The sequence below is a fragment of the Malus sylvestris genome, chromosome 15 (assembly GCF_916048215.2).
Source record: "Malus sylvestris chromosome 15, drMalSylv7.2, whole genome shotgun sequence".
Classification (NCBI taxonomy): domain Eukaryota; kingdom Viridiplantae; phylum Streptophyta; class Magnoliopsida; order Rosales; family Rosaceae; genus Malus; species Malus sylvestris.
In genome coordinates, this window is record NC_062274.1 from 18,662,880 (window position 1) to 18,678,572 (window position 15,693).

Genomic DNA, 15,693 nt, shown 5'->3' on the forward strand with positions numbered 1-15,693 from the left:
AACCAAAGCGTGTATAATATCATTAAAAATTAGAATTTTACTGAAACAAATTTGGTCAACTTTTTTTTAATCAAAATCAACTTTTATTTAATAAAAAAGATTTGAAATCTAATGTAAAATGACAAAATAATAAGGCTCGCATAAAAATAATTGTGAAAGGGATTCCTACACTTCCCACATAGGTTTGTGAAATCTGGATTTGGATCCCATCTGAATTATTTTTGTGACGATCTTCACATATTAGTCGTTTATTATACATCGATCATAAATTATTTTTATTATTTTTATTTAAAATTAAACTCAAACAATAGCTAACGAAAACTAATCATATTATATAAGATGAACGAATAAGATGTTAAAATTCCTAAAATCTTCACAAAATACTCCAGAGAAAATCTCCAGCCTTTACACCCGTGGGCCTGTGCTGCCCACTCACCAACACTGATAAACTTTATTTTCTCCTTTTTCTCTTGTGGCAGCTTCTTATGGCGCCCACCTCTCATTCATTAAAAATTGAAACGACCCATCAAGCGAAAAAGACGAGTCAATAATGAGGCAATAATGTCCATGCCTTCTTTTCTTGGATTGTAATTTTCCACTTGAACCGACTTTGTTGCTTGTCTTTGGTTTCATATTTGGTGTAGATTCTCCATACTGGAAGGAGATTCAGAGAAGATCTTTTCTATTAAGGTCATCAAATTAAGTGATTCGAGCTTTTTAAATTTCACTCAACGGTAATAAATTATTACACTTTTTAAGATATCAAAACAAGTGGGCTGTTGGAAGAATTTTGAAAGACTCGGATTATTTGATCTGATGATCTTGGTAGAAGAGATCCGGATATGATCTCTTTCCCTCCTTACTGTCTGCCCTATTTGGAATTCGGTTGTACTAAAGTATATGATGCTTTGGATTACACATGAAAAATGAAAAGATAGAAAGTTGCAAGACAAAGAGGGCTTCTTTTTTTCCGGTAGTGGAGCGCAATTGCGTCGTATGATCAGTTCGTTTATGTTTTATATAAGACCGTATATTTAGTGATATACTAATACTATAACTTAATGTACAAATCAACCGTTGTATGGTCAGTTCACATGTTATAACACTTGAACCAGTTCAATTAGATAATCGTATTTCAATAACTTTACATTAATTTTTATTTCTTGTAACGGTTGCAGGGCTTGAATGATTGTCATTGGTAAGTACGACCATTGAAAGATTGTTGGGAGACTGACGTTTTATCGTCTTTATTTTTTCCACTAAGTAATAATTTTACAATTAAAAAAGTGAAAATTTTTATTTTGAGTTTTAGAAACAATGCTTATTTTAATTGGACAACAGTTATTTTAACTTTAGTTTGAATGAATTGTTAAAGATATAAATAACTAAATTACAAGTCATATTTTCTCGACCAAAAAAGACGTTGTTTTTTTGTTTTTTTTTAATGGTGGTGAAGAAGCTCTTTTTGGTTATAAAGTATTCTAAATTTCTTTTTTTTCTTTTTTTTGTCAAACGTTTTTTAAATTTCAATTCATTTGTCATATACATATTCCATATTCCACTAGAGTCAATTCAAAGACATACATGCCACTTTGAAAAAAAAACTGCCAACAACCAAGGCAAGTTAGTGTAGAGCAAAAAATAATCAAAAAAAATTTAAAGATGACACGTAGACTTTATCCTGAAGAAAACTAGATTGCCCTTATTAAATGGGTAGGGCACAGAAATATTCCCACTCGTAGCTCAACATCCCTGAAAATTCAAGCAGTGGACTATGACTGCTCAATGCTCCTCTACTCATGACATGGAAAAGTTAAATGCATTAAAGATATGATTAATTACCAAATACTGCCTTTAATACATTCTCAATTGAAGATCAACTCAACCAAGTAAGGAATCATCATCACAATCAATTAAGGATGCTTACATCATTATCCCAAGGATATTAACTCATTCATCCTACGGATGACATAACCTTATCTAATGGGAAGTCGCCAAGTGTAAGGCAAAACCCTACATATAGGCCAAATATCTTCCTGTAAATACCTCATCTTCACCAAACTTTGGTAAGCTTTTACTACGCATACATGCCCTAAACACTCATTCTTTTCAGAGATACTAACTTAGGCATCAGAGACCTATTGGCCAAACCTCCTCCTACCTCGTGGCCGCGTAGGGGTGGGCGGTTCGATTCGGCCTGCTTCCACCCTCAAACCGGAATTGGAAAATATCAACGGTCCGGTTTGGTGCAATTCTAGTTAAATTTATTACTAAAATCGTACGGTTTAGTTCATGCCAGTTCCGAGTTCGGTTTATGCCGAACTATTGTTCTAAATACTAAATCTTTTGAATACCAAATCAAAATGGTATTCAAAATTTGCTTGTTTTTTTATAATTGATTCCGTAAGAGTCTCAAATATAACCATTATTTCCTGTCAACTAGTTATTAGTTAACAACGACCACGCCTAAAGGATCACATGGAAAATCTCAAAAGAAAACGACACTCTACAACCACTATATTTCTTAGCATTTGTAGTCCCTGTTAATGTACTGTAAGTTATAAGCACCTTATTAACTCCCATCCAGCGTTTAAAAGGAAAGAAGCTAATATTTGGCAAGTTGTAACTCAAAGGTAACTAAGGGGTGATAGGTGAAGTGAGGGTGAGAACTGAGGGCGAGGGTGAGTGAGGCATCGAAGGATTGAGGCTGTTCAGTGGGTGAAAGTAAAACTTAATTGAGAAATGCTCTCATGCAGTCGTACTAGGTGAAATTAGTTTGATTTTGACCACTCATTTAGTGACACATGTATAAAATTATTATATTTATTTATTTCTTTATATTCACAGATCAGTTCGGTGCAGTGAAAATCGGAACCGAAAACTGTAAGAACGTTTCGATCCGGTTCTTGAACCTATGTTGACATTTTTTTGTCAACATGTTTTTTTTACGGTTTATTTTGTCGTGGTTTGATTTGGTTTCGCAGTCCACGGTTTTTATGCCCACCCCTATGGCCGCGTGAGACTTTGGTCTTTGATCAAATGTGTTAAGGATGATTCTTCTCTCACATTAAATGATTACGATTAAGCCAATATCTTATATTGAGTGATAAAGACAAAAAGAAAAGTGTGAAAAAAGAGAAGGAAATGAGATGAGAATAAGAAGTGAGAGAATCTTACTTCTTATTATGCGAGAATTATTGTCTTTTAACATTTTATAATTTTTTTGTTCTAACTTTTAAATAATGTTAGTTGAGTGTTTTTTTTATTTAAATTTAAAATTTTAAAGCTCTTTTCGTTAATTTTCATTAAAAATGTACTAATTATGCAAATATCTTTTTCATTGTTTTTGTGATATAAACCAAATTTGCATGTGACATAGTAGAGGGATGAAGTGTAAGGCCATCTCCAACCGAATGGTCCAGATGGCCAAAAATAACCCGAAAACTGTCTCCAACAGAGGGCTAGGCCAAAGGGCTCGTGGGCCCTACTGGACAAAAAATGGTCAAAGGGCCAACCGGCTAGCCCAAACTAGCTAGCCAGCCAGCCCTGGGCTGGGCCAGAATTTCATTATTCATGTCGGTTATAGCCGATAACATGTACTTATTCTTGTCGGTTATATCCGACATGAATTGTAGGCCAAAATTTGAAATACAATGACTAGCTGACGTGAGTTACCATTGGATTCTTTTTTTTTTTTGTTGGGCCAATTTTTTTTGTATGAATTTAAAACATTCCCTTTTTTTCCCTATAAATACCTAAGTCATTCCTACACCATTTCTCACATAATTTTCATCATTCCATACTATCTCACTTCATTCTATTTCAATTCTTCACATTATATTTTCTTACATCTTCTAATAATCTTTCCTTCATTTTTTTCAATAATTTTCAAATGGCCTCATCTACAATGAAAGGTAGGGCTTGGACTCGAAAAGAAGATGAAGCTCTTTGTAGGGCTTATAGATGGGTGTCGGAAGATAGTGTGAGGGGGAGTTTTCAAACAAGTGAAGGTGTTTGGACTCGTTTGTCCAAAAAATACTTAGAGTTCTACGAAGGCACCACTCCACCGAATATCCGAAACCATGAGAGTTGTTCTTCAAGATGGAAGAAACATTTTCAGCCAAGTTTGAACAAATGACATTAAGCACTGTTAGCAACCGCAAGTAGACATTAAGGCGGCGCTAACTACTACGACGAAGTAAGTGTTTTCATAATTTAATTTAAATATTTAATTATATTACATTTAATTTCATGAATTACTTTCCTTTAATTTTTGTAAATATATTTAATATTACATTTAATTTCATGAATTACTTTCCCTTAATTTTCGTCAATATATTTAATTATATTATGTTTGTACCATACTTATGGCCTCCGTATTTTGATCTTGTATAAATACTCGGGGGACTCAAATGTAATTATGTAATAAATGAAGGGGCAAATATGTAAAAATGGGGAGAGCCCTTATTCTATAAAAGGGCCTCCTCACCCTCACAAACATCAAGCTCTCATCCTCACAAACAGAGAGCTCTCTCAAACTCTCTCTTTCTCTGGGGGGGACTCCCCCCACCCTTGTAACCCATTCATACAGAGAAGAGAAATACAATCAACATCAGTGTGGACGTAGCCCAAACATTGGGGTGAACCACGATACATCTTGTGTTCTTTACTTTCTTACGGATTCACGGTCGGATTTACCATGTTCCAAGACCTCCGGTTTTGTGCATCAACATTTGGCGCCGTCTGTGGGAAACGACATGAAAAGTTATGTCGGTTCTCTCTCAAATTTTCATACCTCCACCGTGAATCTGCAGAAACCCAAGCTGTTTAAAGTGCTTAATTACACTCACCGGAACCTTACCGTAACAGTTCCCAGCAGATTCGCCATTGATTTTCTATCAATTCGAAAAAGTGACGACCCACTCAACCCTTCACGTAGGCATAAATATGGTGGGGATCAGCCTCTTTCATTTTCGACAAGCAGGACGAGGAGTGAAACGCCGCCGTCTTAGCCTCCAAACCTGAGTCTCGAAAAGGCAGTGAAAATTCCAATGGCTACTGCTGCAGTCACCTTCTTCTCACTGTTTAGGAATTGTGCAGCAACAACTGTGAGAGCTTTTGTGACAGTGAAAGCCTCAAACACCAATTTCACAACTTCCCTTCTTCCTCCGCACTCTCACAGATCCCTGTGCGATGTTGGCGCTACAAACAACGAGGAGGCTACTGCAAAGGTAGCTGCAGTGAATGCCGACACTGGAGCTCCAACAATATTTGACAAGATCATATCTAAGGAAATCCCATCAAGCATTGTATATGAGGATGATCTGATCCTGGCATTTCGTGATATCAATCCGCAGGCTCCTGTTCACGTTTTAGTCATCTCAAAGCTCAGGGATGGATTAATCGGCCTGGGAAAGGTAATCTATGGCCTTTTTTTGTCACCTGGGCGACCAACTTTCCGAGCAGACCTCGATCTTCAGCCTCCGTCTCTGGATTGTTGTTGGGGCACAGACAGTCTCTCTTCTCTTTCTCTCAGTCCTTAATGCATCCGAATCTAGATGTGGGCAAAAATCAGCAGCAGCTGTGTCTGCTAAACAGTACACTGACTGATTCTTCATCATCCCCTCTTTCTAAGTCCTTCGTCAGTGAGCATTGGGAGGGTTATAAGGATTTCTAGTGCGAATGATTCTCCTTCGCCACCAACTACTCCAAGTTCGTTAAGAGGGACAAGCCTCTCCCTCCCTGGTCCGACTCCGACGTCGAAGCCTTCATTGCTCTCGACCCTGTTCATAGCCCCGTTTTGAAGACTGCTAGGGAAGCAGTGAAATTTGGTCTTGCATGAAGTGTTATTGGAGCAGTATCAACTGCTAGCTTTGCGTGGATATATTCAAGGAGTTTACATGAGACCAACCTTGCAAAGCAACATGGGTGGACAGAGAAGGAGCGGAGAGATCAAGAAAAGCAGAAAGCAAAAGCAGAAAGCAAAAGAAGATAAAAAGAAGCAGACATAATTGCGGTGGTGATGGCATGCAAAAAATGGAATTATGGGCGTGACCCATTGAGCAGAGGGTCGGATTTATTTTTGAATGATGTGATTTATTTTTCTTATCTTTCGGAGACATCTGTATAACCCCATCAGAGGGTAATAATAAAATAAATAAATAAATAATGGCAAGCCCAAAATAATGGGCTGGAATGTTATGTGAAGGGCGAAACCCATATGCCCAAAAGAGCCAGGCCCTCTATTATCACCAACCAGGTGATCAAAAGTACATCCAGTACTATAAAAAATTATTCGGCAGCCTGCCACTATTATCACCAACCAGGTGATCAAAAGTACGTCAAGTACTCCAAAATTATACATGAGCATCACTCATGTCAATCATACATAAACATTCATGAGCATCATTTATGTCAACATTCATGAGCATCACTCATGTCAACATTCATGAGCATCACTCATGTCAATCAGCTTCGAAAGCTTCATTTACAAAGCTCCAGCTTCGAGAGCTCCAGCTTCAAAAGCTTCATTTACAAAAGTTCCAGCTTCAAAGCTTCACTTGCAAAGCTTCACCTACAAAGCTTCAGTGCATGGTATACAAATACCACCTCTGAACAATCGCCACTTCGGCCCATACATGGATTCAATTTGAAGTCTCCAACCAACAGACTCTATTAACTGAAGACTTGGGGGACTACACTATGTACCATATATTGGGCTTCCACAACTGGGCCTCATGAAAAATGCTTGGGGGACTCTAGCCCATCATTTATGTATTGAGGAATGAGCCCTTATTCTATAAAAGGGACTCCCTCACTTTCATTAGAGAGCACCCATTATTCATGTACTGAGGAGCGAGCCCTTATTTTATAAAAGGGATTCCTTCACATTCATTAGAGAGCATCGCCGCCAGCTGAGCAACCACATCGACACAAGCATCAACTCTAGCCCATCATTTATGTATTGAGGAACAAACCCTTATTCTATAAAAGGGACTCTCTCACCTTCAACGCCACAAGCAGAGCCAACCAAAGGCAACATAAGCCACAAGCCAAGCAGCCTCGCAACATGTGCTACTTCTAGTTGAGCATCATTTCAGATTGAGCACCGACTCATATCGAGTATCAGTTCTAGACGACATCTAGTTACTTCGGCCCATACATGGACTGAATTTCAAGTCTCCAGCCAAAAGACTCTCTTGATTGAAGACTTGGGGGACTACTGTTTGTACCATACTTAGGGCCTCCGTATTTAGATCTCGTATAAATACTCGAGAGACTCAAATGTAATTATGTAATAAATGAAAGGGCAAATATGTAAAAAAAGGGAAGAGCCCTTATTCTATAAAAGGGCATCCTCACCCTCACAAACCTCATGCTCTCATCCTACAAACAGAGAGCTATCTTAAACTCTCTCTTTCTCTGGGAGACTCCACCTCACCCTTGTAACCCATTCATACTGAGAAGAGAAATACAATCAACATCAGTGTGGACGTAGCCCAAACATTGGGGTGAACCATGATACATCTTGTGCTCTTTACTTTCTTACGGATTCACGGTCGGATTTACGTTGTTCCAAGACCTCCGGTTTTGTGCATCAACATATTACATTTAATTTCATAAATTAATTTCCTTTAATTTTTGTAATTGTATTTTCTAGGTACACCAAGCGAAGGAATTGTATATGGATGGAAACTCGAAACCCTTTCAGTTTCACGGTTGTTGGGAAATTTATAAAGGATGAGTGTTATTTGAAGATCCACCTCAACATAGAGTAGGTCCTACGTTGGTGTTCGGAACTGCATCCTTAGTTGTAGATATGGATGGAGATGGATCTCCTACCATTCAACAAAGGTTTCATACCTAGCGCTATGGGACGAAACAAGGCCCGAAGGTTGAAGGAAAAGGGTAAGGCAAATGATGATTACGCCGCTCAACAGGAAGTGGCGGCCTCATTGCGATTAATGGCGGAGCAAAATGCCATTGATGCGGAAGAAATGAACCGTAGGCATGAAGAACGGGCCAAACAAATACAAGAAGAGATGAATGATAAGAATATGGAAATGAACACTTCGAATTACACTTCAATGAGTAAGGCCTATTTTCATAGGAAAAAAAAAGATATTATGATCCGGCGGCAGTTGTTTACCTCTGACTATACTACTACAATGGTGGATGATGAAGATGATATTGATTATGGATATTAAATTTAAGTTGTTGTAGTTTTTAAATTTAAGTTAATGTTGTTTTTAAATTTAATTTGTAGTTTTTAAATTTTAGTTGTAGTTTTTAAATTTTAGTTGTAGTTTTTAAATATAAGTTGTTGTTTTTAAATTTAGGGTTAAACTATGTTTACTACCCTCATGTTTCGTGATTTTCAACATTTAGTACATCAAGTTTTTTTCGTCCCAGAGTCATACCTAAAGTATAAATTTTGAGACAGTCTCGTACATTCGTTAGTCAAATTGTTAAGTCTTCCGTTAACTAATGACGTGGTACCCACACGGACAATGACTGGGCGCCACGTGTCATTAAAAAAATTTATATAAAAAAAAACCCCCAAAATCCCCTTCTTCTTCCCTGCAACTCGCACCATCCCCCAGCTTTTTTTTTCCTTTCTCTTTTCTTCTTCTTCTTCTTCTTCCTTTCTTCCTCCCCTAACCTTACCTTCCTTCTTCCCTGCAACCTATACCCTCCCCCAGCCTTCATTCACCACTAGTCTCCCCCAACCTTCCCCCACCTTCCTTCTTCCCTCTGTAATTTCTTCCCCATCCCTCTCTCTAAAAAAAAATAAAAATTGAAAAGCAAAAACACAAACCCTACTGACTCAAATTGGAAATGAATACACAATTGGGGGGAAGTGGAGGGATGGGGAGTATACCTCGGCACGTGCGAGAATGAAAGCAAGGTAGTTATTGAAATCGGGGAACTGAGAGTAGTGCTAGAGCTGCTGCCAAATCTGAGACTTGTCAGCGAAGGAAGCAGAATGCAAAATCTACTGCTCCAGCAGCCCGCAGATCGCTGCGAACCCTTCTTCCTTGGGCTGCCACGGGGCGGTTGCCGCCATTAGAATTGAGACATAAGGTTTTGGTTTTCTGCAACCTGGATGTTGGAAGCGCACGCAAGCTTTGGGGGTTTTGACCAGAGAGAAGAAGAAAAGGGGATTTTATGACAGCTTTGAGTAGGGGTGGGTTCAAAAAACCGAAAATCGAAAAAAATTGAAAACCGAACCGAATCGAAACCGAAAAAATCGAACCGAACAAAAAAAACCGAACCAAACTGAATTCTTTTGGTTCGGTTTCGGTTTTAGTGATCTAGAAACCGAACCAAACCGAATTAATTAAATTAATTTTTTTATTTAATTATTTGTTTTGGGTATTATTTTCTAAACCCAATTTGTAAGTTAAAATGTACTAAATCAAATGTGTTGCCAAACTTTAAGCTCAAAATATTAAAAAAAGGCCTATAAAAACTCTAAACCCTAACCTATTATTTCTCCCTCATATAGGTTCCGGAACCAAACCTCCTCCCGAAGTACCTACATCCATCTCCATAGCACTATCTACTTCTGCCCCAGCTTTCTTTTCCAAATCTACTCTCATATAACATGTAATAGAATCTATAAACATTTATTTCGAGTAGATTACTTGCGTAATTTGTGATGGAAAAGAATCCAACACATACTAAATAAATTCACCCATGCATTACTTTTACTAATCAAGTTGTCAACATGCAGTTACAAGCAAACAACCCTGATCTTTGAACAACATCATACAATTTAACTTTTCTAAGTCATTTGTACGATTTTTTTGTTGTGAGGTTGTTAGTTTGGACTTTGGAAGACTTGATTGATGATTTTAGTTCAACTTTAAATGTTTATTTCCATTGTCTTTGATTCTAGTTAGAATGCTTATGTTATGATTGTGCTTCTATTAAAATTTAAAATTTCAATGTTTTTCAGTTTTTGAAAGAAAAAAAAAAAACTAAAAACTAAAACCGAATCGAAACCGAACAAAAAAAAAATGAACCGAACCGAAATTTTGGTTTGGTTTCGATTTTGGCAAAAAACAGAACTGATTTGAACCGAACCCATCCCTAGCTTTGAGGGGTTTAAAATTTGATTGGGGGAGGAAGAAGGGAAGAAGAAGAGAGAGGGGAAAAAAAGCTGGGGGAGGGTGCGGGTTGCAAGAAAGAAGGGGATTTGGTTTTTTTTTTTAAATATTTTAATATATTTTTAATAACACTTGGCGCCCAGTCAGTGTCCACGTGGACGCCACTTCATCAGTTAACGGAAGACTTAACAGTTTGACTAACGGATGTACGGGACTGTCCTAAAATTTACACTTTAGGTATGACTCTGGAACGAAAAAAACTTGATGTACCAAATGTTGAAAACCACGAAACATGAGGGTAGTAAACAGAGTTTAACCCTTAAATTTAAGTTGTTGTTGTTTTTAAATTTAAGTTGTTGAAGTTTTTAAATTTAAATAATAAATTATGTTTGGCCCTTTGACCCTCGGTTGGAAACAGTTTTTTGTGATAGGGTTAAAACGAGCCTATGGCCCTCAGTTGGATATGGAGACAAATATGATCATGTATTATTTATTAAAATATTAATATCTTAAAGAATCAGAGAGCTAAAATGAGTTATATGGCCAACCTTCGATTGAAGATGATCTAAACAATCCAATGGTAACTCTTAAGGAGATCCAAGATTAAAGAACTACCACAATAATACCAATAACCCATTCCCACAAAGGCTAACACGTGTCAGTACCCCAACTCCCCTTCCTTGCTTGGCGCTACAATGTCGACCGGAAAACCTGGAATCGCCAGTCAACCAGCTACACATCATACCCAAAGTTCTCTCTCTCTTTTCTCCTCCAACGGTTCCCCCTTCCCTACTGCTATGCTATGGTCTTAGGCTCTCTGTTTTTCTTCCCACATTTGTATATCTTTCTCGAATTACTTCATTTGGGATTTTGAATTCTTGCTTTTTTTGCTGAATTCTTGATCTGGGTTTTGGAAATTTCGATCTGTTTTCTCCGGAACGACTCGAAAAATCAAATCTTTTGGAAAAAAAAAAAACAGAGGCTTGGAGTTGCAGGAGGAGCTTGCTTTCTTGATCTGCTGTGTGAAATTCTGCATCTTGGGTCAAGCGCTTGATGGTTTTTGACAGCTGGGTTTTGGCTTTTGGAGGCATTGATTGTGTATTAGTGCTTTTTCTGTGAGCATATGGGGGTTGTGTGACAGCTGCTTTTGGCTTTGGCTGAAGTTATGGTGGTTTAGTTGAAAAGAGTTGTGAGAGAGATTGATGGGTTAGGAAGGAGAGATTAATGGCTTCAGGAACTGCAGATATCTCGCCACAAGTCACCGGATTGGATGGTGGGTGCTTAAAGGGAGGTGGAATGCCGATCATGGAAGATCAAAACGTCGACGCTTTGGCCAATTCGAACCACATTCCTACCGGAAAGCCTCCGAGAAACCTCTCGGTTATGCGAAATTGCACTAGCTATGCATTGTTGACCGAATCAGTAAGTTGAGCGAAGCCTCATTTTTCTTCTTAATCTGCATTTTTTCTGAATTGCGTATGCAGATTATTGCACCTTATATGCATTTATGCACAATGCACATACTTCCCTCATCAAAACCGGAGAGATCAGAGGTAGATACTGTGGGCGAAAAGGGTCGATTTTACGTTATTAATTAAGAACAGGCATTTGATGGTTGTGTTTAGCGGGAACTGGGAAGTAAATCAGGAAAGAACGAATTGTACTACTGATGTATTTGTTGCATTGTGGAAGAATTTGAATGATAACAGCAGCAATGAATCTGGTTTTTGGTGTGTAATATTTAGAGAATGCCATGCTAGCTTCAAAAAGGAAACAATTTTTTGACGTGTTGGAAGTGGTCAGAGAATGCTACCAGCAAACTTGTTCAACTGTTATCTTAATATGCCAACCCTGAAATTTAATGGGACAATGTCTGCAAAATATCTGGTTTTTACTTAACGAAACTGCGCAGATTGGCACGCCGCAAATGGCAACCAAAGAAATGCATTGATAGTTGTTCTAGAGGGTAATGCCTTATTGGATCCGTATTGATCCTTGTAGCATGCAATGCAATCCATGTTTCTGTTGCATATAGAGAAACTTTCTGAGGTCAATGATATAATGCTTAACTGACACAAAATGCTTTAATTAGTATGCTTAAATGGATTAAAAATCTATTCAGAATAAGAAAAAAAATTAACTAATTATTCCTCTGCGCTGTCCTTTTTCATAGGATTCAGATATTGGAAGTATGGGATTGAAGTCACCGGCAAGTGAGACAGCTGAGTTCGTATTTGTATTCCGTTCAGGAAGCTGCTCTGAGAAAGGACCTAAACAATACATGGAGGATGAGTACATTTGCGTAGATAATCTCCATGATCATATTGGTGAAATTGAAAACTTGCCTTCTCCTGGGGCATTTTATGGGGTATGTAACTTGGACTAGTTAATTTCTTTTTGAGTGGTACTTTTTTGTGCAGGGACAACCATACTTAGAATTTTCCATAGTTTCTTTTTGACAAGGCCATCTTATTAATTGAACTCTTACTGAAATTTTGTTGATTTCCACAGGTCTTTGATGGACATAATGGTGTTGATGCAGCGTCATTCATCAAAAGCAACATCCTTAAATTCATCATTGAAGACTCTCACTTCCCATCTGGCGTTAAAAAGGCAGTTAGAAGCGCTTTTGTGAAGGCTGATCATGCTTTTGCAGATGCTAGCTCAGTTGACAAGTCCTCCGGTACCACTGCCTTGACTGCCCTGATCTTAGGAAGGTGAGCAATTACACTTGATCTATCTGTCTATGATCATCAACATTAAGATCTGTAATTACGTTTGTTGGCGCTGATTAATCATTGAAAAAGTCGAAACAATATGATTAAACTTTGCATCTACAAATTTTTACTTTATCTCGAATGCTGCTGTATGCTTTCAGGACCATGCTAATCGCTAATGCTGGGGACTGTCGAGCTGTGTTGGGCAAGCGGGGAAGGGCAATTGAGCTATCTAAAGATCACAAGCCTAACTGCACCTCTGAAAGATTAAGAATTGAAAAGCTGGGTGGTGTTATCTATGACGGCTACCTCAATGGCCAACTATCCGTAGCGCGTGCTCTTGGAGACTGGCATATCAAGGGCTCGAAAGGTTCAAAAAGCCCCTTGAGCTCCGAGCCAGAGTTGGAGGAAATTGTCCTAACAGAAGAAGACGAGTTCTTGATAATGGGCTGTGATGGCTTGTGGGATGTGATGAGCAGCCAGTGCGCAGTTACAATGGTGAGGAAGGAGCTCATGCAGCACAATGATCCCGAGAGATGTTCAAAAGCGCTTGTCAAGGAAGCGCTCCAGCGAAACACGTGTGATAACCTCACTGTTGTCGTGGTCTGTTTCTCCGAAGATCCACCTCCTAAAACCGAAATATCTAAATCCCACAAGAGAAGGAGCATTTCAGCTGAAGGGTTGGACCTTCTCAAGGGTGTCTTAAGCACCATTTGAACAAATGGACTGCATAGATACAGATGGAGCTTACACCCCCTGTCGGGGATTTTTCTGAGTCGCTCCTGCACCCTGCTGCGGCCGCACCTTCCAGATTTCTTTTAACTATACGTCCTGTACAATTTGAGATACGATTAACTATCTCGAATTTGATTCTTTAAAATCAGAATTTTTTTTTGATGTTAGAACTGCATAAGTTGCTAGAGGTCGCACTTGGTGCGATGGCAAGTGCCTTCGCCCATGAGCGGTAGGTCTCGGGTTCGAGACTTGGGAGCAGCCTCTCTATAAATGGGGGTAAGGCTAGCCGACATTCACCTCTCCCAGACCTTGCGTAAAGCGGGAGCCTTGTGCACTGGGTACGACCTTTTTTTTTTTTTTTAGAACTGCATAAGTTGCTGCAAGGCTCTCTTGCACCAGTCAGCTTACTTTCAACTTGGTTATAGGATTTAAATAGCAAACTCTACAAGTAGTCCTCTTATATGTAGAACTTTTAACAAATATGGATCATGTATAAAGTCTTTTTCCCTTTCCCTCTCATTTTCTTGTCCTTGAGTTACTGCTTATTGCCAAGTCATGCAATTGATATGGACATCAACTCCTTAACGAGACAATATTTTAAATTACTCTAATCCACTATCAAGAAAATTAAACTTTTTGCATTGCAAGTCTGTTTTCTTTCCAACCACTTGGAATAACGTACCGAAAACCTCATATTAGGGTTCTAAAAAACCTAAAGATTATAAATGAAATTTACACATCTTACAACACAAGACAAAATAATACACAAGATCTACTTACCCCACTGAATAAAATGAAAGAATTTAATGTTGTGCCCTATAGGTAACGAGGTTGAGCACCTGCTTATCCAAGTTTTTTTCTATATGTTTGGTTAAAAAAAGCACCATCAACATAAAACAAACTTCAGGCTACAAACCTCCATCCGAAGAGACTACAAATTCGTAGAGATTTTGGTTTTCCTTTTGGTACTAGAGCAATATATGTTGGTCTTTGATCTAAATGGTTACACATTTTTCTTCTTTTTCTTCAAAAAATAAAAAACTAAAGTGATGATAATGGTCTGGGCCAATGAGTATTAGACCAACGGCCCAGCCCAACAAGGCCTGCTCCTACTTGCCTCACTCTCCATTTACCACACCTGCAAAGTGAGTGAGCGTTTGTAGTCGAGCAGCAAAACCCATGGCAACCCTGAAGGAAATCCTAACCCGACGACCCGTGGCGGCGACGATCCGCCTCACAGTCCCGGCGGGAGCCGCCCGACCCGTAGCTCCGGTGGGTCCCGCTCTGGGTCAATACAGGCTAAACCTGATGGCCTTCTGTAAGGACTTCAACGCCCGGACCCAAAAGTACAAACCCGAAACCCCCATGGCGGTGATCATCACCGCCTTCAAAGACAACACCTTCGAGTTCACTGTGAGGTCGCCGTCCGTCACCTGGTACTTGAAGAAGGCCGCCGGGATCGAGTCTGGCAGCAGTCGTCCAGGACACGCGGTGGCGTCGACGCTATCGGTGAGGCACGTGTACGAGATCGCGAAGGTGAAGCAGTCCGACCCGTATTGCCAGTACATGCCGTTGGAGTCCATTTGTAAGTCGGTTATTGGTACGGCTAATTCTATGGGGATTAAGGTTGTTAAGGAATTGGAATGATTTGGGAGGAAAATGTCCAATTTTGAAACCTAGGTTTGATTGTGATTGTTGTTTTGGGGAAAAGCATGTGTCTTTTTGTTGGGTTTAAGGTTTTGACTGGTACGATGTTGTTGGAAAGCTTGATTATCAATAATTGTGTTAGTGATGTTCATGGGATTAGTGTAATTGAGTAGCTCTTTTCTGCTTGTGATTTCATGGTAGATTTTGATTTGAATGAGGAATGAGGACGGCTTTCGTTTCGTTAAACTAGCCTTGTTTTGTTTATGATGTTTCTGTCTATGCATTTGAGTGTCGTGATTAGTAACTTAAGAAATTCATCAAGTTGATTGAGTGCAAAATGCCGTGCTCGGTTTCAAATGTCAGTGTACTTTGATCCTAGGTAGAATTGAGATTTTTCTTTTTCTGTTTGTTTATGTCATTTGGATATGGTTAAGAATACATTTAGTTGGCCGGGTTGGGACGTGGTTTCCCGGAAAGGACAC

General features: G+C 38.9%; 3 protein-coding genes across 3 annotated transcripts; all 3 read left to right on the plus strand.

Annotated features, from left to right (window-relative positions):
- Window positions 1-5,023: 5,023 nt before the first annotated feature.
- LOC126602752 (uncharacterized) lies at window positions 5,024-5,610 on the plus strand. The gene is made up of 2 exons (XM_050269631.1): window positions 5,024-5,417; window positions 5,512-5,610. Exons 1-2 carry the CDS (start codon window positions 5,052-5,054, stop codon window positions 5,608-5,610), a joined length of 465 nt encoding a protein of 154 aa, XP_050125588.1. The 5' UTR covers window positions 5,024-5,051.
- Window positions 5,611-10,848: 5,238 nt separating this feature from the next.
- Window positions 10,849-14,083, plus strand: LOC126602493 (probable protein phosphatase 2C 47). The gene is made up of 4 exons (XM_050269387.1): window positions 10,849-11,534; window positions 12,286-12,480; window positions 12,624-12,829; window positions 12,991-14,083. Exons 1-4 carry the CDS (start codon window positions 11,337-11,339, stop codon window positions 13,544-13,546), a joined length of 1,155 nt encoding a protein of 384 aa, XP_050125344.1. The 5' UTR covers window positions 10,849-11,336; the 3' UTR covers window positions 13,547-14,083.
- A 613-nt stretch (window positions 14,084-14,696) lies between these two features.
- On the plus strand, window positions 14,697-15,457 carry LOC126602494 (54S ribosomal protein L19, mitochondrial). Its single transcript, XM_050269388.1, has one exon. It carries the CDS (start codon window positions 14,744-14,746, stop codon window positions 15,209-15,211), a length of 468 nt encoding a protein of 155 aa, XP_050125345.1. The 5' UTR covers window positions 14,697-14,743; the 3' UTR covers window positions 15,212-15,457.
- Window positions 15,458-15,693: the final 236 nt, after the last annotated feature.